This window comes from Triturus cristatus, chromosome 6 (assembly GCF_964204655.1).
Source record: "Triturus cristatus chromosome 6, aTriCri1.1, whole genome shotgun sequence".
Classification (NCBI taxonomy): domain Eukaryota; kingdom Metazoa; phylum Chordata; class Amphibia; order Caudata; family Salamandridae; genus Triturus; species Triturus cristatus.
The window spans coordinates 723,590,623-723,617,879 of record NC_140589.1 but is presented as its reverse complement, the minus strand read 5'-3'; the positions used below and the strand labels follow the sequence as shown (position 1 = coordinate 723,617,879).

The following is a 27,257-nucleotide window of genomic DNA, read 5'->3' as shown; positions in this document are numbered from 1 at the left end:
ACCCACCCACAACGGGGTTTTACCAGTCAGCTGGCCCGCCCAACCTAGTAGTTTATTGGCCTCTCTGCAACACTGAATTACCACTTTGGTGTGCTCCGGCCACTCTGCTTGTGTCTTTCGGAAGTATAGAAGAGGCTCACAGTTTCGTCCCGGCATGGCGGCTCTATCTGATTTATAAGCTGGTTCGTCCATGTCTGCATATACCCAGTCATTGAAGACCTGAAGCTGGGAGGCCCAATAGTATAGCCGAATGTCGGGAACTGCCAATCCACCATCATACACCCCCTTCTTTAGCTTGTGCAGCACTATTCTAGGTTCGCCACCCTGTCACAGCAACGTTCTAACTTCCTGGGCCACCCGTTTAAAACTGTCGGAGGGACCGGATATGGAGTGTTTTGGAGTACATATAGGAGGCGAGGTAGTGTCATCATTTTTTTTTTTTTTTTTTTTTTATTCTTTTTATTAAACATACTCGACATAGAGGTACAGTTACATTCAGATCATTTACAGGGAACACAGCAGAACCAAGGTATACATACATAGTAGGATGATAATTGGAGGTTACGGGGAGGGGGAACTATCACTTTCGGGGTCGCCTGGGGGGGTGCAAATGTTGCCACGGTATGCGTTCCAGGGAGCCCAGATCTTCGACCACTTTCAGGGACAACCCCTAGCCGTATATACTGTCTTTTCCTGCAGCATACACCAGTCAAGGTCTTTTTCCCAATCAGCTACCCTTGGAGCGTGCGTAGCCCCCCATAGTTGAGCAATGTTTCTCTTAGCTATCATGCAGCCCAGTTTGACCCATTGTACAGCGTGTGAGTTAAGGTCAGTAGGTTCCCAGATATTAAGGAGGCATCTGGGGGCCTCAGGCCTCACAGTGAGTTCTAGGGTTTGGCTCATAATGTTGTGGATATCGCACCAGTAAGTCTGTATTGGGTCGCAGTGCCATATTATGTGCATAAACGTGCCTAGATGAGTGCATCCCTGTCTGCAGAAGCCGTTCGTTGGACCACCCATGTGTATCAGTTGGGGGCCCGTGATGTAGACTCTATGTAATATTTTTAGCTGCACAAGATGGAGGCGCGCTGGGATGGCAACAGTTTTGGGGGAGGAGACAGCCGTCTGCCAATTTTCGTCGTCCAGTTCGATACCGTCTTCAACCCATTTCTCCCGTAGGGCCAACAATGGGTCATCCATATTGTTGATGAGTTTCTTATAGGTTAGGGATATGGCCTTCTCGGGTAGATGACCATCTAGTAGCCTGTCCTCTAATGGTGAAAAGTCAGGTGGGGAAGTGTCACGGGGCAGAGCTGTTTGCAGGGCGTGGCGTACTTGAAGGTAGCGAAAGCGCTCTGTCTCCGCCATGTCATGTTGTCGTTGAAGGGAGTCAAAGGACTTGATGCCATTTTTATCCCAAAGGTCTCTGATGTGGGAGATGCCAATTAGGTCCCATTTATCAAAGCCCCGTGAGGTGCTCAAGTCTTCGAGATTCTGGGAGTCCCATAGGGGTGTGGATAGGGTCAGTCTATTTGTCCAACCCAGCGACGCCGTCGCCGCATGCCAGAAATGGACAGTATGTTTGGTGGGGCCAGTGAGGGCGTATCTGTTAGGCTTGGAGTAGAGAGGCCGAGTAAAGGAGCCGTTTGGGAGGAGCAGTCTGTCAATGCTAAACCCCGGGTTATCGGGCCGGCCATAGTTACTGTGATTTATTGCCGTTAGGTGTGAGGCCCAATAGTATTTCTTTATATCGGGCAATCCAATTCCTCCATCAAACCAGTTGAGGGTGAGTTTTTGTAACGCAATACGGGGCCTTCCATCCCAGAGAAGGTCTCGTTGAAGCCCCTCTATCTGTTTGAAGTACGAGCTTGGTACTGGGTCTGCCGAATTTTGAAGAACATAGAGCAAGCGGGGTAGGGACATCATTTTGAAAGAGGGAGTGAATTCCAATGTTCAATATCTTGTTTTAGTCGTTGTATTGGGGGGGCGAGGTTTCGGGTAAAACGAAGAGTCTTGTCCAGCGAGATGAAAATACCCAAATATTTAAAGCCTTCTGAGGCTATTGGTATGGGGCAGCCTCGGGGTATCAGAGGGGGCCTCCCACACAGGACGTACAGGAGAGATTTCTGCCAGTTAATGCCGAACCCGGAGTATCTACCGAAGACGGCCAAGATGTCAAATACAGCGATAAGGGAGCTTTTGGGGGATGCAAGGTATAGTAATATATCATCCGCGTATAGGGATATACGGTCCTCCCAGTCAGCCGACCATCGCAGCCCACAGATCGTTGCATCCCGACGGATCCAGGCCGCAAGGGGCTCAAGAGCTAGAGCGAACAGTAAAGGGGAGAGGGGGCATCCCTGGCGGGTCCCACGGCTAAGTAGAAAGGTTTCAGATTTTCTGTTTACAACTACCGGAGCCATTGGGGAACTGTATAGTAGTCGTACCCATTGACAGAAGCCCGGTCCAAATCCCAGCTTAGCGAGCACAGTGAAGAGATAAGGCCATTCAAGCGTATCAAAGGCCATAGTGGTGTCTAGGGAGACCACGATGGCGTCCTCGCGCATGGTCGATGCCCTACCCAGGACTCCGTGCAGTCTACGTAGGTTCAGAGCGGTGTTCCGTCGAGGCATAAACCCCAATTGGTCAGGGTGCACCAGGTCCCCTATCACCTTAACCAGTCTGTTGGCGAGCACCTTCGCTAGTATTTTGGGCTCAGCGTTCAACAGTGAAATAGGCCGATAGGAGGCACAGTCCTTTTTAGGTTTCCCTTCTTTATGAATCGTAACAATGGTTGTGATTCGTTGGTCAAGGGGGAGCGATCCCTGTTCTAGACTAGTCTCAAACATAGATTTCAAATATGGTGCTAGTCTGTCCGGGCAGAGCTTGTAGAGTTCGATCGAGAGGCCATTGGGACCGAGCGCCTTACCAGGGTGAAGTGCTCTAATTGCGGTCGCAATCTCATCCGCAATAAGGGTGCTGTCCATAAACGCGCGGTCGCTGTCGGATAATACCGGCAGAGAAATGTCACGCAAGAGCTCGGAGGAGTCCGCTTCGGTGTTTGGCGCGGTGGAGCTATAAACTTCACGGAAATAGGCCGCGAAGTGGTCGACTATGTCTTGAGGAACCACTATGGCTGATCCTCCAGAGCTTATTAGTTCAGGAACTAGGCGGCTAGCGTGTTCTTTTTTGTCTAGCTAGGCGATTAGTTTCCCCGCCTTGTCGCCCCTGTCGTACACCCGCCCTATCCTATCTTGTCCTAGTAGTTTGGCCCGGTCGGTGACCAGGGCTCGGTATACCTCCTGACGGAGTCGTAGGGCGTGGAGAGTCTCCGGCGAGGGAACCGGGTCTAGGTCACTCTCCAGGCGATAGATTTCTTGCTCTACGTTATAGACAGCTGCGAGCTTTTGGACCCCGCTATTAGGGAGAGGGCTTCGCCTCGAACTACTGTCTTGAAGGCTTCCCACAATGTCAGTGGGGATTCGACCGTGTGTTCATTATCCTGAAAATAGTTGTCAATGGACTTGATCAAACCGGTCCGTATTTTAGGGCTTTTAAGATACCAGGGGTTAATCGGGCGACGCATCCCACCGGGGAATTGTCTAGGGCAATATGGACCCAGAGGGGAGAGTGGTCGGAGATGCCTCTAGCTAGGTGCCGTATCTCGTGTATATCTGTCACCTGTGGGGCAGGGACAACAATGTAGTCTAGCCGCGAAAGGCTATTGTGGGCGCCCGAGTGGAAAGTGTGTTGAACCTTGTCAGGGTGATAAGTCCTCCAACCATCTACTAGTCCTATCGCCTCCAAGAAGTTAGAGATGAGTGCGCGGTGGGAGGGAGTGCGCGTGGGGGGTATCTGTCCAGTGTACCTGATATAACAGAGTTGAAGTCCGTCCCCCCCCCCCCCCAGCACAAGGCGCCCTTCCGGCAGTGTCAGCAGTACAGCGCTGAGATCGGTGAATGTGGTGGCCTGTAACCCTGGGGGTGCATAGTCAGACAGAAAGGTGATAATTTTCCCTTTCCATGTGCCTGTGCTACCTACATATCTACCTCGGTCGTCTACGTGGGTGGAGGTAGGGGAGAAAGGGAATGATTTATTTTGCATTATGCCCACCCCTCTGGAATTAGACACGAATCCTGCATGGGCGATCATAGAATAGCCCCATCTGTGCATAGCTTTACAAGTGTGGCCAACGAGGTGAGTTTCCTGAAGTAAGACAATATCCGGTGACAGCCTTCCGAACTTGTTGCAATACTATACTACGCTTGATTTTTGTCCCCCAACCCGTTCACATTCCAACTTAAAATTCTAACTTCCTTGTTGCGCTGTATCCCCATTGGTAAGCGTGTGGATTATAGCGGTGATACCATCCGAAAATAGGAACTGCATCCTCATGATAGCGTCGAGAACAACTAACAAAAAACCCCAACATCAGGTAGGCAAAAAATAAGACCCTTACCCAACAACCCCCCACCCCGCTGCCCTGCCCTCTGGGCTCAGAACTGCACATAAACAACTTGCAGAGTGCCTGTCGCCCTAAAAAGATCAAAGAAAGAAGGAAAAAATAATCCAAAGGGGTAAAGCAGGTATCTCCGTGTCCGTGCCCTAAGCTACATCACTGTCGCACCTCCATTAAACAGTTAACATCTGTCCATTAATAAATCTGTAGTCCCGTTCAGGTGAGGCACCCCGGATCACCGCCACCCCCCCCCCCCAAATTGCAAAAAACCTGTCCTCGCCGAGGCTCCTCCTCAGGTCAATCCGTTGTCGTCAGGGCCTCCGGCTCCCCCCGTCGCAGGGTTTTTAGTATCACGGTACTCAATCCAGTCAGTTACGTCTTCAGGCCGATCAAAAAACCAAGCTCTCCCCTCTGCCTCAACCCGGAGGCGGGCCAGGAACAGCATCGAGTACTTTAGACCTTTCTCTCTTAGGACGCGCTTAACAGATAAGAATAGTCTCCGCTGTTTCTGTACCCTTTGCGTGAAGTCCGGGAAGAATGAGATAACAGCATTTTCATATCGGAGGGCGGTGCCGGTCCTGGAATTTTGGAGGATCACATCTCAGTCACAATAGTTCAGGACTCGGGCCAACATAGGCCGCGGGGGAGCTCCCGGCTTGGGTCGGCCGCCCGGGACCCTGTGGGCCCGCTCGATCACAAAAAATGTACTGAGTCCCTTGGGTCGCAGGTGGTTGAGAATAAGGTCCTCGACAAACAGATCAGGAGTCTGCCCCTCTGATTTCTCCGGAACCCCTATGATGAGGAGGTTGTTGCGGCGAAGACGGCCCTCGTATTCGTCCAGCATTAGGTCCGTGAGGCTCCGGGAATCACGCAGCTCATGAACCTCCCTTTGCAGCAGCGCCACGTCACTCACCAGGTCGGCAGTCGTGATCTCCACCTGCTTCACCTTTTCATTAAGTTTCCCCATGTCGGCCCTGATAAGATTGACGTCAATAGCCACTGAGTCCAAAGAGGTCCTGACCCCTGATATTGCCTCCATGACATCTTTAAGTTAGAGCTCCTGTTCTCCAGATCCCGGCCCTCCTCGCTCGCCCTCCTAAGACTGGTATACCCTCTGCGGGTCCTTGGATATCGTGCATCTGTCCAGTTTGTTTGGACCAACTTCGCTGCCCTGGCACCTGATCCCTTGACACGGTCCGCCATGGCACCAGATCTGAGCCGTCACCAGGCTAGAACCGGAGGGGGTGGACAGGCGAAGAAAGCCCGCAGCTCCTCGGCCAGTGTATCCGGATCTACACCGGTGGCCAAGCACCAGCGGCCCACGCGTCTGAAGTTCCACCCCGCAATTACTAGGTAGCTCGAACTGTTCACGGGTCCAATGGTGCTCCACAGTCCCAGGGACCGAACCTCGCCGGGTCAGCGGAATGGGCACCACACCCTAGGCCACCTCCACCTGTACTAATGGGGAAGGCGACACGGGAGGCCGGAAGAGGGGCACTGCAAGCTCCGAGCCCGCCGGCCGCGGGCAAGGGGAGGAAGGAGCCGCCCCCCGGGGCGATGCCGACACACACCAGTGGCTTACCCTAGGCGCCCCTCGGCTCGCGCAGGAGCTGGTGAAGGGGGGGACGATCAAGCAAGCAGATCGTTGTTTCCTCCTGGCGAGCCGCTGCTGGTAGCTCCATGCCAGGGCCCCACGATGCCGCTCCGTCCGGTCGCTGTCCACCGTAGTAGATTAAGGCACCTGTCGTCGCCCTCAGCCGTCCAGTGCGGCGCGCCTCAGCACCCGATGCTTTCCACAGCCACAAGGAGTGGAGCAAGTAGGTCAATCAGATCAGGCCAATAGCACCAGGGGCGTGCCACCTGTTGGCGCGTCTCAGCTCTGACGCGCAACGTCGCGATACAGGATCCACAGCATCGTCGTAGCTCCAGGGTCCCCCCCAGCTCACCATGCGTTGGGTCCTGCGCCCATTCAGGGTCTCGGCAGCTCCACCAGCCGCTCAGAACGAGGTGTAGCATCCACTGTTGAGGGGGCAGGTCCCCCGGTGGGTCACTGTCGCAGCCCGCCCTCAGCCTAGGCACCGACCTGGATTCCCATCATTAGGGCCGCACTGCCGCCATTTTCGAGTCCCGCGGCCGGCGCGCCCGAGTCAGGATGCTGCAGGGGTTAATTGCGGCCTCAGTTATCCCCCCGAAGGGCCGCCTGCGCCTCCACTCCCACCGGAGCGGGCAGAGTCCATCAAGTTACGTCTGCGGGGGGGGGAGGGGTTCACAGCCGCGGCATGGGCCGCGGCATGGTCGCCCGCCACCGGCGGTGAAGGGGGGTGGAGTGGCCGGGATCTCCTCGCGGCCTCAGCAGCCACCACAGTCCCCGGCTGCCGAGTCGCGAGCAGGCCGCGATCCGGGAGAGGCGCCCTCCTCCTCTGCAAATGATCGTCCGCACGCCGGGCTGTGCCTGACAGGCTCCGCTCGCGATCCGCTGCACGGGAGCACGTCAGGGTGCTACGGATCAAGACACAGGATAGTTAAGGGCCGGGCGGACAGCGGAGCTCACAGACTACGCGGCCATTCCCAATACCTGCTTGGCCACGCCCCAGTGTCATCATTTTAAATAAAGCCGCCCTACCCATGAGTGAAAGAGGAAGAGTGCGCCAATGACTGACATCTGCGCCAAGGCAGCTTATTTGGGGCCCGAGATTCCTGTCAAGGAGCTCCTTTGGATCCCGCATGACATAGATACCCAAATACTTAAAGCCCTCCGACGCCACCGGGGCCGAACATTGCGCTAAAACTCTGCGGGGGGCGACAGTGGAAAAATCACCGACTTAGACCAGTTGGTATATCCCGAGTAGCTGCCAAAGAGAGAAATAAATATGTAGCGCTCGAGCGATCAAGTAGTATGGCCTTGCTAGGTATAAGGCGATATCATCGGCAGAGAGCGAAATTCGCTCTTCCCACCCCCTGGTGACACTACACCTCAAATCTCTGGGTCTCTCTGGATCCAGTGCGCCAGCGGCTCCAACGCAAGTGCGAAGAACAGCGGAGACCAGGGGCGCCCCTGCCGAGTCCCCATTCTCAGCTGGAAAGATCTCGATACCGCCCCGTTAACACGTACCCTGGCTTTGGGCGTCTCGTATAGTAGTCGCACCCAACCACAGAAGTTAGGACCGAAGCCTAGCCTTTGGAGCACCATGAACAAGAAGGGCCACTCGATGCTATCGAACGCCATTGAGGCGTCCAGCGCCATCAATGCCGTCTGTTGGGTCTCTGGGCCACTAGTCATGTGAAGTACTCCATAGAGCCTTCAAAGATTGTGTCGGGTGCTTCTGGAGGGCATGAATCCTGACTGGTCTACATGGACCAATTCCGTAATGACGGACACCAGCCTTTCCGCCAAAGCTTTAGCCAAAACCTTTGCCTCCACGTTGATCAGGGATATAGGGGGGTAGGAGCTACACTGCTCTGGCAGCTTTCCGTCTTTGTATATCACCACTATCGTGGCCGCTCGCTGGTCTGACGGGAGTAGCTTGCGCGCCTCCATCAACATGCTTCGGAGTGGGGGTATTATAATCGAGGCCTGCACCTTATAATCTTCACTGGGAGCCCATTCAGGCCCGGTGCTGATCTCAAGGAACCCAGGGCCTCACTCAGTTCCTCCTCCGTAAGGTCCGCCTCAAGGAATTGGAGTGTCTCTTCTGACAGCGTAGTCAAGGCAAAGTCCCTTAGGAACTCTGTACAGTCTTCCTCCGACCTGGTGCACACTGGCACATAAACGTTACAACAAACAAATGATGGACGGAATGCTGACAATGCAGACATTCTCCCCCAGTCAAGAGATCTGGGTTAAATCCATTGTTCTTTTGCCCACTACGCCACCCCAGTTCAGACATGGCCATATGCAAATCAGTCTTGACCCTGTGCCTCATGGGAACAGTCCAGCCCGAACTGCCAAGCCATGTCTTCCCTGGACCAGAATCAAGCATCCTAGGACCGGTTTCTGGCTGTCAGCCGTCATCAGCCAGGATAGCTTGACTCCAGTGGCGTAGTGAGCACGGGACCCACGTCTGGGCATACCCATCCCACTTAGGGCGAAAAGCGTTACAACAAACAAATGATGGACGGAATGCTGACAATGCAGACATTCTCCCCCAGTCAAGAGATCTGGGTTAAATCCATCGTTCTTTTGCCCACTACGCCACCCCAGTTCAGACATGGCCATATGCAAATCAGTCTTGACCCTGTGCCTCATGGGAACAGTCCAGCCCGAACTGCCAAGCCATGTCTTCCCTGGACCAGAATCAAGCATTCTAGGACCGGTTTCTGGCTATCAGCCGTCATCAGCCAGGATAGCTTGACTCCAGGGTCCAGGGAAGACATTGCTTGGCAGTTCGGGCTGGACTGTTCCCATGAGGCACAGGGTCAAGACTGATTTGCATATGGCCATGTCTAAACTGGGGTGGTGTAGTGGGCAAAAGAACGATGGATTTAACCCAGATCTCTTGACTTGGGGAGAATGTCTGCATTGTCAGCATTCCGTCCATCATTTGTTTGTTGTAACACTGGCATATAAACGCCCTCAAAATGCTTGGCAAAGGCTTCTGCTATTTCACTACTAGTGGTGCAGTGTCCCAGTTACATCCATTACCCCAGTTACCCACGATCTCTCTATCTCATCTCTCCAGCCACGCTAGAAGCTTCAGGGCCTTATCCCCTACATCTTACAAGCGGTGCTGCTTCGCTATTGCATATGCCCGAGCCTCACTATGTGCCAGAGCCCGCAGGTCCCGTTGTCTCAGTGCCAGCTCGTGACGCCGGTCTGCACTCATCTGCGTCGCCGCTTCCCCTTTCCATCTGGTTAATTTCTTGCTCAAGTGAGCAAATTTGCAGGGATTCCTCTTTTTTCTGGGCTCCGATCAGCGCCTGTGCCTAACCCCGTAGAACTGTCTTGTAGGCCTCCCACAGGGAGATATGCGAGTCCACTGACCCTTTATTTTCTTTATAGAGTTCCGAGCCCTCCTTCAGTTTGTCTCTATGCCCTGAGTCTTGCAGGCGCCAGGGGTCGATTCTCGGGTAGGTAGCTCTGTCTAGGGACGGACCTATAAGGGTGACACACACCGGAGAGTGGTCCGAGATGCGCCTCGCCCTGTGTTCATGGGTACGGAAGTCCTTGCCCACCTTGTCGCCGTGTGTAAAGAAGTGGTCGAGTCATGTTGTGCGGAATAGTACGTGTACTGTCGTGCAAGAGGGTTGTGTTCCCGCCACAAGTCTACTATGGCCATAGCAAAGTCTGCCAGGCCGCATTTTCCCTGACGATGCACAGAGGATCCAGACCAATCCTGTGCTGGGTTCATGACTGCATTCGTGTCCCAACCTATCAGGAGCGTGCCCATTGGGAGGTCAGTGAGGAATGAACTGAACTTCGGAAAAATCACTCCGTGTAGACCTGGGGGAATGTACAAGAGCACTGCACGATCAGGCGCCGTTCCCATTTTCCAGCCGCCGGCTTCATCCGCCCAGGTTCCTGTGATGACTAGTGGCAGCATGTTGCGCACCAGGATCCCCACCCCCGAGCCCTGGACAAAAATCCGGAGTGGGCTACCATTTTGTATCTAAATGCAGTGATTGATTAAATATGCCTCTTAATATGCTGCATTACTAGTGTGTGTTTAATTTTATTTCCCAGACCGTTCACATTCCAGGTTCATATCTGCATTGTAGCTAGGTCACCCATGGCTGTTTATGAAGTACACAACATGTGAGCGTCCCCCCACCACCCCAATTACATTTCCTGCACTTCTCCTGTTTCTGCTGAATCTCTTGGTCTTGAGCAAGGTTCTCATTCTTCTCAAACATATCAAACAATAAACCCAACTCCCCCCTCCCTGCAACCTTGCTGGGTGAGCCCCAAACCTCCCACCTCCCAAACGTGCAGAGTGCCTGTCGCCAAAACAGTGTAGAAAGAAACATTTGTGAGGAGCCGTGGGCTAGCCTCCAGCATGAAGTATTATCTGTCTGCTAATTGAATAATAACAAGCCAAGCAGAGCAATGCAGGGCCTCCCCACTTAACGCGCCGCCCAGGCTGTCCGGCTTTATAATCAGAAAAGCAATTAGAAAGAAAGGCCAGGGCGGGCCGCATGCCTCATGCGTCTGTTAAGTCACAAAGGTCCCTCGAGCCCTTGTGTCCCCTTCTTTCAACCCCATTGTCAGGCCCCAGAATTTGTCTCTTTACATTTACAGTAAAAGGTAGAACAGTTCCGGGCCACAAGAAGTGACCCACCAATCACTTATCTGGCCGCTGCCCCTGACAATCATATGTCTTCTCCGCCTCCTGCACAGTACCATCACAGCCGTTGTCCGCTGCCGTTCGGTTATGCCCTCCGCACCGACCAACCGTGCGCCATCCCTCTAGCCAGTCACTGGCCTCCGCTGGAGAGTCAAAGAACTATGTTTTCCCCCGTAGATTATTTTGAGTCTGGTTGGGTAAAGCATCATGTACTTTACTTGCTGCTCCCGGAGTGCTCTTTTGATGACATCGAAGGACCGCCTCTGTCTCTGGACATGGAGCGTGAAGTCCGGGAAGAAACTAATGGTGGTGTTCTCGTGCCGAAGGTCGCCATGCACACGTGCCGCTTGTAAGATGGCATCCCTGTCCCGAAAGTTCAGGATGCGGGCGATGATCGTGCGTGGGGGCGCCCCCGGTCGGGGCCTTCCACCCAGCACCCGGTGTGCACGTTCTATTGTAAAGAATTTCGATAAGCGCTTGGGCTTCAGGTGGTTTAGAGAACAGGTCCATGGACTGTCCCTTCATGCCCTCCGGCACACCCACAACGCGAATGTTATTGCGTCGGGCCCTTCCCTCCTGGTCCTCGAGTCGGGCGTAGATGTCTGACTGGTTCTTGGTAAGGGTGGCAACTTGGTCCTCGAGGCGTTTGGTTTTCGCCTGCACTCCCCCAATTCCCGCCTCCGCCGTGGAAGAGATTTTCCGTAGGTCTGCGCGTAGTGAGTTCACCTCCTCGGTGACAGAGTCTAGTTTCGGCTCCAGGGTACCCTTCAAATCTCTGATCACCCTCATGATGTCCTTCAGAGAGGGGTCCAGGGTCTGGTTGTCTGGTTTCTCCTGCGAGCCCCCTCCTGTCGCACCCTCGTCGCGTCCCATGGCCACCGTGTACTTGTCGATGTGGTTAACTTGGCCGGGCCCCGTTACTCTATTTCGAACCATGGCTAGGTCTGCTGGCTCTTCACTAGGATTCCCTGCAGTCCCCAGTGAGCCTCTGGCTGCCAGCGCGCATGGGACTCTGCTTTCACCTCTCAGGAGTTGCTCTCTCACCTGCTTGCGTCCCTTCAGTGTCACGGGCCCCACACTTCTCACTGGCTCCAGTGGGTGATGGTTGACCTCTAGTCCAGGGGCCAAATGCCCTCTCTATTGTCCCTGCTGCGTGCTATTGCCCCAGCCCCTGGCTGAATTTTCAGGCACACTTATGGGCCCCAAAGCGAACTGTTGCCCCTGTATCTTCTTGGGGCTCCCCACCTGTGAATACAGAGGAGGGGGGGGGGGGCGCCGTCACCCGCTCTCAGGCCTGAAAATAAGCAGCACTGCAGGGCCGGCCCCAGCGGGAGCTCCACCGAGCCTCCTGCGTTCCCTGCGGATTGTGCCTGTGTAGTGCAGTCCGCAGGGGCCCCAGGGCCCTGCAGCATTCCCCCGGCCGCGTCAGCACTTGCCTGGATGTTTCCCGCTTAGCGGGTCTGCTGCGGGCGCCTCCCGCACTTTTCACGACACGCCGAGGCTGAAACGAATCTCCTGTGCCCCGATGGAGCCACGGGTTATTTTGTCGCGTGTGCGGCTGCCCCACTCACAGCTCTGCAGTCGGACCGACTGGTCTCTCACAGCTCAGACGCTACCAGAGGCACCATCTTGCCTCCGCTAGTCGCTCCCTCCGTCTTCCTCTCGCTCGTTCTCTGGTGCACAGCCACTGGATCCAAAGGTACCGCTAGGACGCCCCCGCGTTCCTACTCTATCTATGCCGGGGGGCCCTCCAAATTGCGGATTATGCCGGATATTGTGGGCTTGTACGCTGTCGGCTTGTGCAGCGCAATTAGATGGCGGCCATCTTCATCTGCTGCTAGCCACGCCCCCTGACTGTTCATTTTTAAAGTAAATAATTAAGTTCTTCATTAAGAGCGCTTGCGACTACAGCAGCCACCCCCTGTTTTTGACAAATATGGGACTGTACCACAGAAGCATAATGATTGTCCAAAGATTACTCATGTAATAATCTGTGGAAGCTGGGATTCGATTAGCTGCTTAATTGTACCTTTACCCAAACAATAGGGGCTCTTATTACTCAAGTCACTCTTATTCAAGTTATCCACCCCTGAATGATGAATGGCAGAGTTGCCCTCACTGGGACGTGATCCCTTCGTTGACATGCAGCACACAGATCTCAAGGACCTATCTGACCAGCATGCACCTCTGTCTCCAATGTGTGAAGAGTGACAGTAAATCTTTTGATGTGCTGCAATTGACATCTTTTTATATCTCGTGTTTGATGCAGCATCAAAGAAACGGAGAACAAAGGATTGTCATATTTGGGAAAATGAGCAATAATAGATACTTGTGGTGCTGCAGCCGAAAGTTATTTTTAGGTATTGCCTACGAACAGCTTTATCTGTTTTTTGGGAAAGATACCTTGGTATATGCAATATAGAGTCAGAGTGGACTTTTAAACAACTTCCCTGCTCCTAGTTTGGTGGTTTCCACCCTGTTTTTAGGTCTCGCCTGACCCAGCGCATGTGCTGGTCTGGCGAGACTTATTGAGAGGGCTCCAAAAAGTGCTACCAGGCCAGCCTAGAGCTACAGTGCATGTGCGCGGGCGCGCGCGCCGCGCTTTACCGCGATTACTTTCACGGCCGCTTGGCATAGCCAATAGGTCTCGCTTTTGGGACCTTATAAGTATTTAGTTATGCAACTGTTGCATGGCTAAACACTTATAAGGTCCCAAAGGCGAGACCTATTGGCTATGCCAATGCTTGTTGTTTATCCCACCCAGGCCCGCAACGCCCATAGGGCTCAAAGGGCTTCAGCCACACACCCCCCCCCCACCCCCACACCCTCCCCGTGTCGTGTGATCTGGGGTCTGTTTTTTTGCAGCGGCACCCGAATACTTCACAGGTCTTTAAAAGACCGTTTACTTGATTAAAAAGTCTTTGTTGTTTTTCACCCCTTCTTAGAGCCCCTGCATCTCCACTTTGCCTATTGCTGGAAGAATTAGCCCCTCCCCCCCGAAATTGGCTCTAGTTACGCCTTTGGAGCATTTCAGTCTCACTGTGCTTTTATTGCATGAGTTGTATTCTCTATCTTCTGTGCTTCATGCGCTTTACTCGTGCACTCCCCACTACGACACCCTCTATGTTTTTATTTTACTTTTTAATGTTTTTAGAGGGCCAGCAGTTACTGGGTTGCTCATTTCCACCTCTGCTTCCCATAAATGTTTCCAAACCCCTCCCACCCAAAGCCCCTCTCCACCTTGAAAAAAATATATTTTTGCAAGGGCCTGGACAGTTGCGCATTGCTATGGCACTGGCCTTTTCCCCCAATATGGACAACATCACACACATTCTATATGTATTTTACCATTGCAAAATGGCAGTCCACCATCTTGAAACAGTAAATTAAAAATAACTTTATGAAGATGGTTGCCTCGTTTGTGTCTGCATGCTAGGCGATCTTTTAATGAATTTTCTTTTGCTTTGAAAAAACTGTTTGCTTGTAGAATTGCCACCCCATATACATGCGCACGTGTGGTAGCTATATTATAATGAATTTTCCTTTTGCTTTGAAAAAAATCATTCCGAGGTGGCCACCAGGCTTACTTGCACATGCAATAACGCCATCTTTTATTGATTTTTCTTAAAACAAAAGAAAAATCACTGAAAGGTGGCCTCTGTGCGTGCACACTCATAAGTGATGGCCATCTTTGATTGTTTTTGTTTTAGAAAAATCCTTACAAGATGGCCTGCACGTGCACAAGGGGAGAAAAGGCATTGGCAAAGCCAGTATTTTTCATGGGAAAGACCTCTCCGCTTTGCTAAAGTTCTTTTGGGGGAAATTAAAGATTCTGTTACCTTCACGGTTTTCCACATCTCTCCATGGCAGAGATTTTCGAACTGACGAAGTTTGTTCCACAAATAGTCCCTATTACTGTGCCTGGAAAATATGTCTAATGCTTTAGCAAGCTTTCGCTGTTTCTGTGCACATTTGTTCCGTTTTACTTACCCAGAGCTGGGGCAGCCAAAATTGTTGAGTCAGTAAGGAAGAATGTATTTAGTTAAGGCCCCCTGAGCTTTCGATATGTATACGCATTTTGTCTTTGCTCTTCGAGGTCAAACATGCTCTTACAGTTAAATGTATTCTTTTAAAATCTAAAAGGGTGCCATGTGCCGACAGCGTATTGAAGCTTTTTTATGACCTCGGAGGTGAAAATAACTGATCTTTTTAAAAGAATTAGCAGGACCTGCGTCAAGGACGTACTAAATTAAGGCAGTACTGGCATCATTAGGTACTGAAGCAGTGAATGTCGCTGCATGATACGGTTGTACACACGTTTCAAGTTTGGTACATACAAATAATTAACGTGACTGGTTCCCTGAACTCTGGCTTTCGCCACCGGATACCCTTCATACTAGCCACCCGCATCTTTGTATCCACTATTCAGTATTCATTGATTGGAAACAGATATATGCATATGAGTAAGTGGTTGCAAACCGTGCACACGGCACATCAGAACTCACGTCTGAAAAGACAGCAGTAAAGGTAAATAGAAAGATCTATGGATAGGCCGATGGGCAGAGGCTTTCATCGTGGCAGGGATAATGCCGACTTTCATCCTTCCAAGAACGCTCAAATGAACGTCGGGTCAATTGAGTAGTATTCTATCTGTTCCCAACATTGTTAACAAGCTTGACACGCCGGGTGGACGTATTACTGCTCTTGTTTAACAGTTGTCCGCTTATTTAATTGTCCCTCAGTTTTACTGAGCCCCAGTTCATTCTACATGTGAGCTTATTCAGACACCTAACCACAGTGTTCCGGCTCATCTAGATGAGAGGATGTAGCCTTACGGCTAGAGCGGTCGACGTCGAAGCTGGGGAACGGGGTTCGAGTCTCGGCTACGAAGGCGCTTAATATCCTTTGATTCTGGGCAAATCACTTAATCTCCCCGAGCCTACGAAAAATGAGTGTCCTTGTGTAACGAAACTGGTGCTATGTAAAGCGCTCTGATACCCGAACGGGGCTAGTTCGCGCTATATAAAACTCTCCCAAAAAAATCTAAAAGTCACAGTAGCAGAATGGGCACCACACACACTTTTCACGCCTCCCCTCCCCCGACTTTAAATGGGGGCGTCTCTAATTGGGGTGTGGCCACAGAGGCATCATGAAGAGTGCTTCATAAGGGGCGGAGTCTAAATAAGGGCGGGGTATAAATAAAGTGAGTCCAGAATTCTATTTGCTCACAAATTCACCAAGTCTTATTCAACAAACAATTGAAATCGGCAGCAGCAGCAGATTTATGTATCATAAGCAATAAAACACATTACAAGGTGCATGTAGATTTCTGTGAGGTAATGAAAGGCCTTATATTTATTGTAAGGACCTTTCACCAAACTCATCCCACTGTTGCATGAAGTAGCTATTAGCTGAGTGTTTGGGGTCTCTATTCACATAAGAATGCAAGCCCACCAACAAGACCTTGAATGAAGAGATGTTCCCGAGTTTCAGCAAAGAAAGGGGGACATTTCAGCTCCTTTCAGAGGTATTAAGCGTTCTATAAATGGCACTTTCAGAGCTGTATAGTTATCCAGTTCTAAAAAAATTTCACCAGAGAAGAAACGCCGCCCAAAAAGCGTGGTTAGGCCTAAAAAATAATAGGCCAATGGCAGTGGTCGAAGTGGGTGGGATCGGAGGGGCACTTTGTGCACATATTTTTTTAATTTTCAGGAAAACTGTCACCCCTACGTTCTGTGAAAAGATAACTCCAGTTGCAGTGTAAGTCTCCTGTGCTGTGAAGCCAAAGGCGGACAGACAACTAAACAAGCCGTCTTGGCAGAGTGCCTGCTGCATGTAAGAAATGTAAGTGTGCACAACGGGTCAATGGGCAAATGTAAAGGGAGCTCAACTTGACCTTTCCTGATGAGACAGATTTATTTTTAGGTCTCGCGTGGCGTGGCAGCGCATGCGCTGCTCGCCCGCGCAAGATTTATTGTTAACAAGGACTTTCAGAAGAGGGCTTTAAGCCCCGCCCCTCATTTCCATTGGCTGGTGTCGCTGTTTATGCTAAACGGTGGCCTGCCATTGGAAATTAAGGTTTTCTGTAGAAGCCCTTTCGCCTCTGAGCCGGACTCGGTGGCCTGCTTTGCGTCTGTCGCAAAGCACTTTCTCATCTTTATGGGGCCATGTGTTTCTAATTTGAAACACATGGCCCCATAAAGACAAGAGATCTCCTGCCTGCTGTCGGACATGATCTCCCCCAGAGCACGCCAAGCTTGATATTCATGGTGGCGCGCATTTCTCCCCGATGACTTGAACTTTAGTAATGGAAGCCGCGCCATTTACATAGTGCGGCTCAACTAAATCCTTTCTTGATTTTTTTGTCAATGAAATTTTTATGCAAAGTGCATATGGCGGACGCACAACTTTGTAATAGAGCGCGCCACAAAAATCCTTTTCTTTAAAAATTTATATTTTTTTATTAAGTGCGGCACGCTAAGCTTCATATAAATGGGGGTCGCACACCATTCTCCCACTGCAGCCTTAGCCATGGCTTTTCCCTTCTGCCCAGCTCGACTGCCCAAACAGCGTCTCCTTCACTTATGCCCCGTCCTCGGCTGAGACAAAGGTGGAGATATCGAGAAAGTGACAAATGTGAGATCAGTTAAAAGTCAGCCCCTGGCTCACTTTGCCACAGGATTCAAGCTAGCCTGGCTGATGACGGCTGATTAGCCAGAAACCGGTTCTAGGATGCTTGTTTCCGGTCCAGGGAAGACATGGCTTGGCAGTTCAGGCTGGACTGTTCCCATGAGGCACAGGGTCAGACTGATTTGCATATGGCCATGTCTGAACTGGGGTGGCGGAGTGAGCTAAAGAATGATGATGGATTAAACCCAGATCAGTTGACTGGGGGTTAGTGCTTGCAATGTTCAACACTCCGTCCATCATCCCCTTTGGTTTTGCTTTGTTCGCGCTAAGTTGGCAGGGTATGCCCAAACGTGGGTCCGTTGTTCACTTTGCCACTGGATTCAAGCTAGCCTGGCTGATGACGGCTGATTAGCCAGAAACCGGTCCCAGGAGGCTTGTTTCAGGTACAGGGAAGACATGGCTTGGCAGTTCGGGCTGGACTGTTCCCATGAGGCACAGGGTGAGACTGATTTGCATATGGCCATGTCTGTACTGGGGTGGTGGAGTGAGCTAAAGAATGATGATGGATTAAACCCAGTACAGTTGACTGGGGGTGAGTGCTTGCAATGTTCAACACTCCGTCCATCATCCCCTTTGGTTTTGCAACAGGTAACATTACCAGGACTATTGGCTTTGCCAGGGATTGTTAGTTGCATAAGATAAATAAGCAACAACTATGGCTTACCTGTATATAATATTGAAAATGCTTCAGTTTTGAAATGATGAGACTGATGTAACTTCAAAAAGACTCGGTATAGTTCTTTCAGTCTTTGAGCAGTGATTCTGCTGCAGGGTTAAGATTTTTTTTTCACCATGAGGATGAGGGCAAAAATCGAGAGCCCAGTAGGGACCTGCCTTTTAGAACTACCGGTGCTGGGCACCGACAGGACCTGGCCCACTTAAAGCCCTGTGTACACATACCCCATGCTCCCAATCCGAGCACAAACACCCGCTTGCACCCGGATCTGGTTTACTAGCTTAGTTGGAAAGCCTAAGCTTTTCCCTAAAAGCGCCTCCTACACGAAGCTGGCCTACTGTAACATTTACGTTGATGTTCACAAAAAATGACTTGCGGTTGGTGTTGTTAATGGTTGCTAAATGTTATTTTGCTCCGAAGTTAGGTATTCTGTTAGAAACCGTGACGATAGTAAGAGCGAGTGTGCAGGCACGCGTAACATGGTTGCTTTTCATGTTCAGTGTTCAAAATCGTTTAACAGAGCAGATCTGAACAGGTTTTCCTTCTGATTGATCACTGAAGTTCACCTCCATAGCGATGTCTTATGTGCTTCTACTGAGAACAAGCGAGGTGTCACGTCAAGATTACTTTTGTTGACTTTTGTGCTTCAGCACAGCAGTTAAGCCTGTGATAATGACTGGGGCGTGTACCGCACTTTGCCCTTTAAGAAAAGAAAAAACAAAACGAACCGAGAAGCTGGAGGTGTTTTAGAGAGATCTGTAGCTTAAACTAATTCTTTTCAATTTTTTTATCCCTATTTTTAGACTTAATAAATGTTATTTATACAAGTATCAACACTGTTTCTCCCAGAAGCTACCAATACAAATGTTTCTATTATAGAAGTTGGTGGTAATTCTGTATAAGATAAAAAGAAGTCATTGATGCAATGCCTAAATTAATTCCACTGTGTACTGTGCTGAGTGGGCGAGCTACAGGGGGCCCCCTCATCACAGTACCCCTGCGGAGAGCTCCTGACTGAGTCTGGAGGAGATCCCTCAAGTTTCGTTACACTTGTGGTTTCACCGGCTGTTTGAAGCTTCCTTGTGGGAGCAGTGTGCCCCACCGCTGTGTGGCGCACAATCGGTGTGCCTCGTAATGGCGTCTTTGCCTCTGTCACAGCGTCTGTAATACGGTTCAGATGCGAAGGATTCCCTCATTTTCTTGGGGCCACACCCACATGCAAATCAGAGCACACCACTCAGGATTGTGTTGGCTCACATTTAGCACAAGTGTGATCCATGTTACGGAAGGTCTGCACCAGCATCTTCAGCCTTTTCAGTAACAAAAGAGTGCCCTGTGCATAAAAAATGGACGCAAACGCCCATTGCGCCCCTGAGGCACTATTTGTAATACCACTCCTGGCAGCTTGGTCAAGCAGTCATGGTTTAGCTCAAAGGAAGTGATGTGAAGGTTGACTTTAGGTTTAGAAGACCAATGTTGTTACAGTTGTGTTGAATATTGACTGTTCAGCGATAGTTATTTTTGTATTTAATAACACCTTGAACATGGAAATATCTATATATGAAAAAAATAGTAACAATACATAGCAAATGACACAAATTGATTACAACTACAAAATAAAACAGAGAAACGCTGTTGCAGCATGAGGTCACCTAAGTTGCACCCAATTTATAATGTTTACGACAACTAACCATACACAAATACTGTACTCCTTCTAAAATAAAGAGAACATAGACGTTTGCAATACTCCGAACGATATGATAACTCTTAAAATGCTCTTCGGAACCCTTAACCACTTGTGAACACTAGAAAACTTACAATAACCACAGAGTACAAAAAGGAGCAACCTTGTAGAAGGGAAACAACACTAGGAAACTCACAATAACCACAGAATAAAAAAAGGGGCAACCTTGTAGCAGGGAATAATTCTAGTACTGTGGAAAAAGTTCAAGTGCCCATAGGCAAGACTTATGAAAATGTCTTTATCTCGCAGTTTGGGTTAAGGGATTTCTAACACCCAGAAAGGTAAGTACGTGTTGAATTGGTGAGAGGAATCTTAGTGACTCTGGAACAACTACTTCAGGAGAGAGATATTGTTCCTGAAGAGGTCAAAGAACAGTCTGATTTTAAGAAAGATCAAGTGAGAGCCAACAGACATATATGCAGATATTAAAAGTTCACTGGACCTCTTTAAGGCACCTGGATCTGGCTAGTGTACATACAACCTTCCTGCCTGCTGGATCTATGTATTGTAGAGAGGCTTCAGGGGCCCTCAGATGGAACTCACACCATGGTGGGTGAAGGGTAATTGGAAAGGAGAAACGGAGGATCCCACGCTTACAAGCAAAAGAAATGGCGGCCATTGGAGAGTGTATGCTTGCCAAACAGTCCTTGTCAGCCTCTGTAGATAGATGGTTCTTTGTCTGCCCTTCTTCAGTCTCTTGTGAGAGAGGTAGAGATGGCTTCTTGGCACTGGGCCTGCGTCTGTAGGCTACTTAGGGTAGCTGGGAGCTTCCATGCAGGCGAAGTTAGTGGCGGCAGCAGAGCAGGCCTCCAGACCTTCAGCGTGTCATCAGTCTACGTTCTTACTTGAAGGAACCCTGCAGCACGCTGCTGCGCGATCAAGAAGTACTGCTGCCGCATCCATCCAGCCTGAGTCTATGTAGATCTTCCATGAGCTGAAGTGGGTCTTCAACTTATATTCACCGTCCTTGGAAGTTTTGGGCTGTAACCCATACCCACTCTATACCAGTGCATCATAAGAGTTTGAAATTCTAACCAGCTATGTTCAGGGCAAGTTTCCTTCCCAATAGGGAAATGGTAGACATTGCTCTGCTTCCTGCATGCGCTGTGAGGGCTCACTCCTATTTGACTGGCAGGTCTGATCTCCAGTGACCTGCTTTGGTGAGAAACCCTGCCCATTTTCCTCAGTCTAGACTTGGAGACAAAGGAAGATGAGTGAGGAAGAACTTTGGGTGGTGCAGGGCTGTTCTTGTTTCTTTGTGGATAGCTGCTATCCTTCATTATGCACTCGCCCTTTTATACAAAAAAGGTATTTGCTATTCCCTGAGGTAACCTAAGGGGCTCTGAAGATGAGCTCTTGGGGCCAGATGTACGACCCTTACATTTTGCGAATCGCAAATTATGTCACTTTGCGACTCGAAAAATGCAATGTACAACAGTGTCACAGACGCTGTTAGCGATTCCCAATGGGGTCGCTAATTGTCTGCCTCATCAATATTCATAGGGGAAAGCGCAATTTGCGACCCCATTGGGAATGGCTAGCACTCCGAGGGATGGTGGCCTGTTGGGTTCTGCTGTTGGGACTGCTTTTTAAATGAAGCATTTTTTATTTTATTTTAAATGCAGCCCGTTTTCCTTAAGGGAAAACTGGATGCATTTAAAAAAGAAAAATGAAACTTTTTTGTTTCATTTTTTAATGGCAGTCTGTGGTCCCTGGGAACACTGCCAGCTTTTAAATTATTTTCTTGCACACTTACAAAGGGGAATGGGTCCCCTGGGGACTTCTTCCTGTTTGCGAGTGGTTTACCACCTACTTGAAGTGGGTGGTAAACTGCAAGTGTTTTGCGGCCACAAATACGGTTGCAAAACAATAGTACATCTCGTGAGTGAGTCTCACTATTAGGAAGGGATCCCCATTCCTAATAGCGAGAGACGCAAACGCTATTTTGAGAGTCAGTGACTCGCAACATAGCGTTTGTACATGCCATTACCCTTGTTTGTGGTCGCAAACAGGCTGATCTCCCGTTTGCGAGCACAAAAAAGAGTCGTACATCTGGCCCTTAGTCTTTTGTCCATACTTATTCCTTTGTTTGCAATCATTTTTGTAGAAACAAACCTTATAATGTTTGAAATCATTCACATTCAATTAACCGGAAAAATGAATCGGCTTCTTTACCACAAGTCACTGTAAATAATCCGCACCCTATGACCATTGGCCATCTTCCCAGGGCGCAGCTACTGCACCCAAACAATGAATAAATGCTGCCACCAGTCAGAACCGCGGTAAAGAGATTGGGGTGGATGGCAACCTCTTCAAAACTACAAAGTGGAAAACAAATTTGGCTCCCACCCATCTTCAGGTATATCAATAGTGCCACTGAGAAGCAGCCATTACTAAAAAGCTCAAAGAATGATAAATGGAGGAGACCTTGGGTACAGAAGAAAAGGGTTGGTGACAGTGCAGCTGAAACAGTTGTTGCGGGCTTTTGGCCACACACAGTCTAGTCCAAACTGCTAGTCCACGTCCCCTCTGTGCGTAAACTCAAGCAGTGCACACCCAGTTCAGTTGCTTACCATCGCATTGCCATGTACCTTGTGATCAGCAGTTCTAGAAAGTGGTGGTTATGCACGTCCAAGAAAAAGAGAACTTCAAGGGGTGGCCTTTAGCTGAACATGCACAGCTTGCATATATCCCGGCCCCTGTGACTGGAAGCCCCCCTGTCTCATACATGTAGTACCACTCCCTCTGTGTACATGGACATGAGTGCAAGGATGAAGGACCCGCCTGCAGATGTCAGCCTGCAGAGGCACAATCTGTGTGTGGCAGAGAAATGCAATATCCACTGATTAATGTGTCCTCTTGTGCAGTGAGAGGATGTGTCATTGGCAGCGGCTCCGGAAATCTGTAGCTTCCTGTTTGCATGGTGCGGTGCGGTCTGCTTCTTCTCAAGCTGCCGCAGAGGACAGAGACCGCTGTTAAGAAGATACAACAGGTTTCAGAAGTGTAGTTCAGGTACATGTTCAGAGTTACATCCAGATAGAGTTCAATAACGGAGGAGGGTCCTTATTCTTAAAGTTTGGTGGTCTCCTTCGGCCGTCAGAAACGTGGCAGAAGTCCCATCTGCTGTGTTTAATGCGGCGTCTCCTGTAATGCGCACGTGTAATATGGTAGATCAGACACCCAACATGTTTTTTGACACAGTACCTTGTCTGCCAAACTCCAAATATGGTTCCACGTCTTTTGTGAAGGAACAGATCACAATGCAAATTGAATTTGACAACCTTTTGCCTTAACTTTTAGATAGAATCAAGTATTTTCGTTGCATAGTTAGGTTTAATGATATATCTCAGTATTTTCGGTATGTTGTAGTTTGCCACGTGGTCAGATTGTGACATCGGATGTACACGGTCTTTGTCCTTTACCCTGCCTCTGCCAACAAGGCACATTTTGTTTGTCCTCCTCTTTTCCTTAAAAATGAAGATTATTCTTCATTGAATAAGTAATCCACCCGAGACAGGATCTGCAGCAGCAGAGCACCCCCAAAAGTGCTTTTGAAGCGCTATGCTGAAGTTACAAAGATGTCTTGGCTCAACGTATCCCTTTGGGATGCTGTCTAGTGGTCTAAGGGCGTTCTGCCTCATCATCTATTTGTCCAAAACGGCTTCTACGTCATTGAAACGTAGTCGGCCATCACTTGTAGCCAGATTGGTGTGCCTGCTTCCCATCTGCATACTCACTGGTCCTCAGAAGAGGCGACTAGCCTCCGCAAAGACCATATGCAGGGCACTGGGAAGTTGCATATTTCTAAGTTTGTTGTTTGTAGTACGGGGCCAGCTCCCATCTGGCCTGAGATGTATGCCCAGCCACAAACAGCTTTTGCCTATTTTCAAGTCCTGTGTTTTTTCCACTCCGTTCTATATTTCAAACCTCGATAACGAGAAATGCCTGGGAGAGAAGAGAGAATTTGTAGTGTCCAATAACAAAACTTTCTCAAGAAATAACATGGAAAATGTGTTTGAATGGAAAATGTTGGTATGGTAGTACTTATGCCATTATGCAGGCACAGTGTCAACTGTCATCTCTCCATGTATCTCTGGCTGTGCCTCGAGCCTGCTGTTATAGTTGACAATCTCGAGAAAACGGCAAAATGCAAAAAATATTTTGCAACAGTGTCAATATTTTTACATGCTAGTGCGTTTTTCATGATTGTGGACAGCGTAGGGAGCGAATCGGCGTTCAGGAAGGACAGAGCCACGGAGGCACGCAGGAATAGAGGAGGCAGAAGCAGGCTGAAGGGCACCAGTATTTAGAGAGCAGGTAGAACTGGAACAGTTGAACAATGGGAGAGCATTGGATATTTCCCTGGAAGCCAGGGGGTGCACATGCGACCCTTGGCTTGCCCCTTACAACCCCTGCCACTTTCTTTGCGACCCCTGGCTTCAGTGATGGCAAAGGCAATAGCAAGAACAGAAGGGGAACAGTGTCCTGGTGAGCACTTTTTGCCTTCTGCGGCTCCCACTGCAACTTGGGACATGAAACTCTAAAGTACTTCAGTTAAGCAAAGAAATACAGCAGCGCAACCTGCACAATACTGAACGCATTAAAGAGAGACATACGCTTTAAACAACGCGTTGCTCGGTTTCAATACTGTGGAAACTTGTTAAATGATGTGTTTCAATAAAAAAAAGTCACTTCTAAGATTTGCACGAGTGGATAATGCCTTACAAGTGATCATAATGAAAATGTAGTAACTGTGATAAGAAATAAGTTAATATAGCTCGCACTCAAAATATGGTCTATTGAATTAATGCAGATGGATCAAACCACTATTGAATTTTATAATGTATTTTCATGATATTAACTAGTATATTTTATTCTTGCGGTACACACCAAAGGAAACAATAAATCCTGATTGTTTCTGATTTTAAATAAATTGGGTTCCCAGGGTTTCCACTTTGAACATACTCCTATGTTTTCATGCAGTAAAAATGAGAAATGTGTGATGTTCCTATCATGTGAGAACCCTAATTAGAATAGGTGATATAAAATATAGACATTGATTTGTGTTAGTAGCTGTTGTGTTATTGTATAATTGTGCGCATTATGTGCTGTTAACTTCAACAGTGTCAATTACTGTGATGTCATCAAGGTCATGTGACAGCATTCCCAGGAAATAAGTGTCAAAAACCAAAGGATGTCACTTCCTATGAAGTCATTGGGGGCAAAAGGTGGGTATGTGATGGCACTTCTGGTACCCCTGGCATTTTAGGGATTCGAAGTGCATGTTAAGGACTGCCCTCTGAAATGCTTAAAGGAGCCATCCGGTGAATGACATCACAATAGGTCTAAGACTCCCAACTGACATCACAAACAAAGGAACATTCTGGAATGCCTATAGTTGGCGATAGTTACAGATGCAAGACTGGGTAAAAGAGGACTGCATTTTTTCTCTACCACGGAGGGACCCTTAAAAACGGAAGTTGTTGATGAAATGATCTCCCCATATCTTATTGCGTAAGGGTTGAACCAATTAAAATGGTGTACCTGCCCCATCCAATCTCTACGGGCTATTTTAACAGTTTCATTTCAATATTGTCTGTTAAACACTTTCACTCTTCAAAGCAATTAATTTACCGTTTTGAATAAAAACTACGAATGTGAGTTGAGGTATGAGATCTTGTAAAGCCTGCCTGAACATGCGGGTGCCAATTCTAGGCTCTAATGTATCATTTTCTTTGCAGATGGGTAGCCTATGAACATGCAGACTTTACTGGAGAACAGTATGTGCTCGAGAAAGGAAAGTATTCCAGTTTTGAGGACTGGGGAGCCAAGACTTTCAAGATTTCTTCTGTTCAACCAATCGCTTTGGTAATGTATTTTTTTTGTCGATTCCTCCAAGTAGATTACCTCAGTTTGAAGAATAACATCACTGTTTAAGATGTAATGCGGTTTACTTAATACATGAACACTTTAACTGTTCAAATACAATTGGCCCAAAAGATGCATTGCCTTACTTTGTTTTCATTTTTTTGTAATGGCCTAGTGTGTTGCACAATCATACAGTGGCCTCGTAGCTCTCCTGCCAGGGTTACAATTTGTACCTCACTTTTAAGGTCACACATCAGAAAGTTAGTGGGTTTGGCCTCAAAACAAACATGTTCATAGTATAGGATCTGGAGACCCACGCTCCTAAATCTTAACCAGATTAATTTAGAGTGTGTCTATTTATTCTGCAGTGGCGTAATTCACAAGTCAGTATGGGTTTGCCCAAATAATTTTTTTTTTTAACTTTTAGAAACACTGCATCAAGTTAATGCCCCTACTGTCTTGATCAAAGCAACATCTGATTGTTTGCCGAAGGAGTTAGTCAATGCAATTCTTTAGAATCCACTGTGCAACTTATCAAAGATGTAGCAGTGGGCTTCCTGGGCCAATGAGTAATATGCGCACATTTGTCTATTGCTAAATATCTATACTGATGGATATTTTTAACTGCAGATTCCCCATCTTCGAATACTCCCCAGGTTCAAAACTAGATCCAGAAACTTTTACAGCTGTGCTTTCGCGTGCCATGAGGTGGCAAGGGGTGGCTGTGCGCTGGTTTCATACCTGCCCAGAAGTGAGCCGCATATAAGCACCCCCTTGCACGCTGACGTCAGTTTTTCTTTCCAGGATTTGCAACCCAAATCCGGATCTCCCTTCCTAACTTTGTCAGTAATTCCTTTGACTTCTAAGTGATTTCACCAGTGTGCTAGGGAACTGTGTCCCAAAACGGCATGTTCCAAGCCATGCCGCGAATGCAGGAAGCAGAATACAGGAAGACCCTCTCAAGGTATTTCTTTGGTGTCTGTTCGTGGGACATAGTTTTTAAGTTGTGCACCATGCACTGAACAGCGATCCTAGACCAGTAGGTGAACTGTATGTTGCAGAACACACAAAGAAGTCACGGCCTTCATGTCAGTCTCACTCCCGATTTAGGACGCTGACCCAGTCCTGATCTTAAAGTAATACCCATGACCAATAAACTTCTCTCTCGAAGTTCTCCAGTAAGTCCAAGGGCAAGCATAAGAAAGCGAAGTAGGACTCTACCCCATTGAACCACTCTAAAGAGAACATGCGACGGGGTCACAATATTGGTCACACCCTTTTGAGGTCAATCAATCAATACATTTAGAAAGCGCGCTACTCACCCGTGAGGGTCTGAAGGCGCTGAGGGGAGTGAGGGGGGAGAGGGGTGCTGCTACTGCTCGAAAAGCCAGGTCTTGAGGTGTTTCCTGAAGGTGAGATGGTCCTGGGTCATACGTAGGTGTGCGGGGAGGGAGTTCCATGTTTTGGCTGCCAGGTAGGAGAACGATCTTCCTCCGGTGGTGGTTCTGCGAATCCGTGGGACGGTGGCGAGGCTGGCGG

The 27,257-nt window shown here is 49.0% G+C and overlaps 1 protein-coding gene across 5 annotated transcripts in view; it reads left to right on the top strand.

Annotated features, from left to right (window-relative positions):
• Positions 1–27,257, top strand: part of CRYBG1 (crystallin beta-gamma domain containing 1) — a 901,344-nt gene that overhangs the window by 769,242 nt on the left and 104,845 nt on the right. For all 5 annotated transcript variants that reach the window (XM_085611232.1, XM_085611231.1, XM_085611233.1 and 2 more), the window contains one exon: positions 25,592–25,718. In XM_085611232.1, the coding sequence (XP_085467358.1) occupies positions 25,592–25,718 (127 nt within the window). The remainder of the gene's footprint in view (positions 1–25,591; positions 25,719–27,257) is intronic.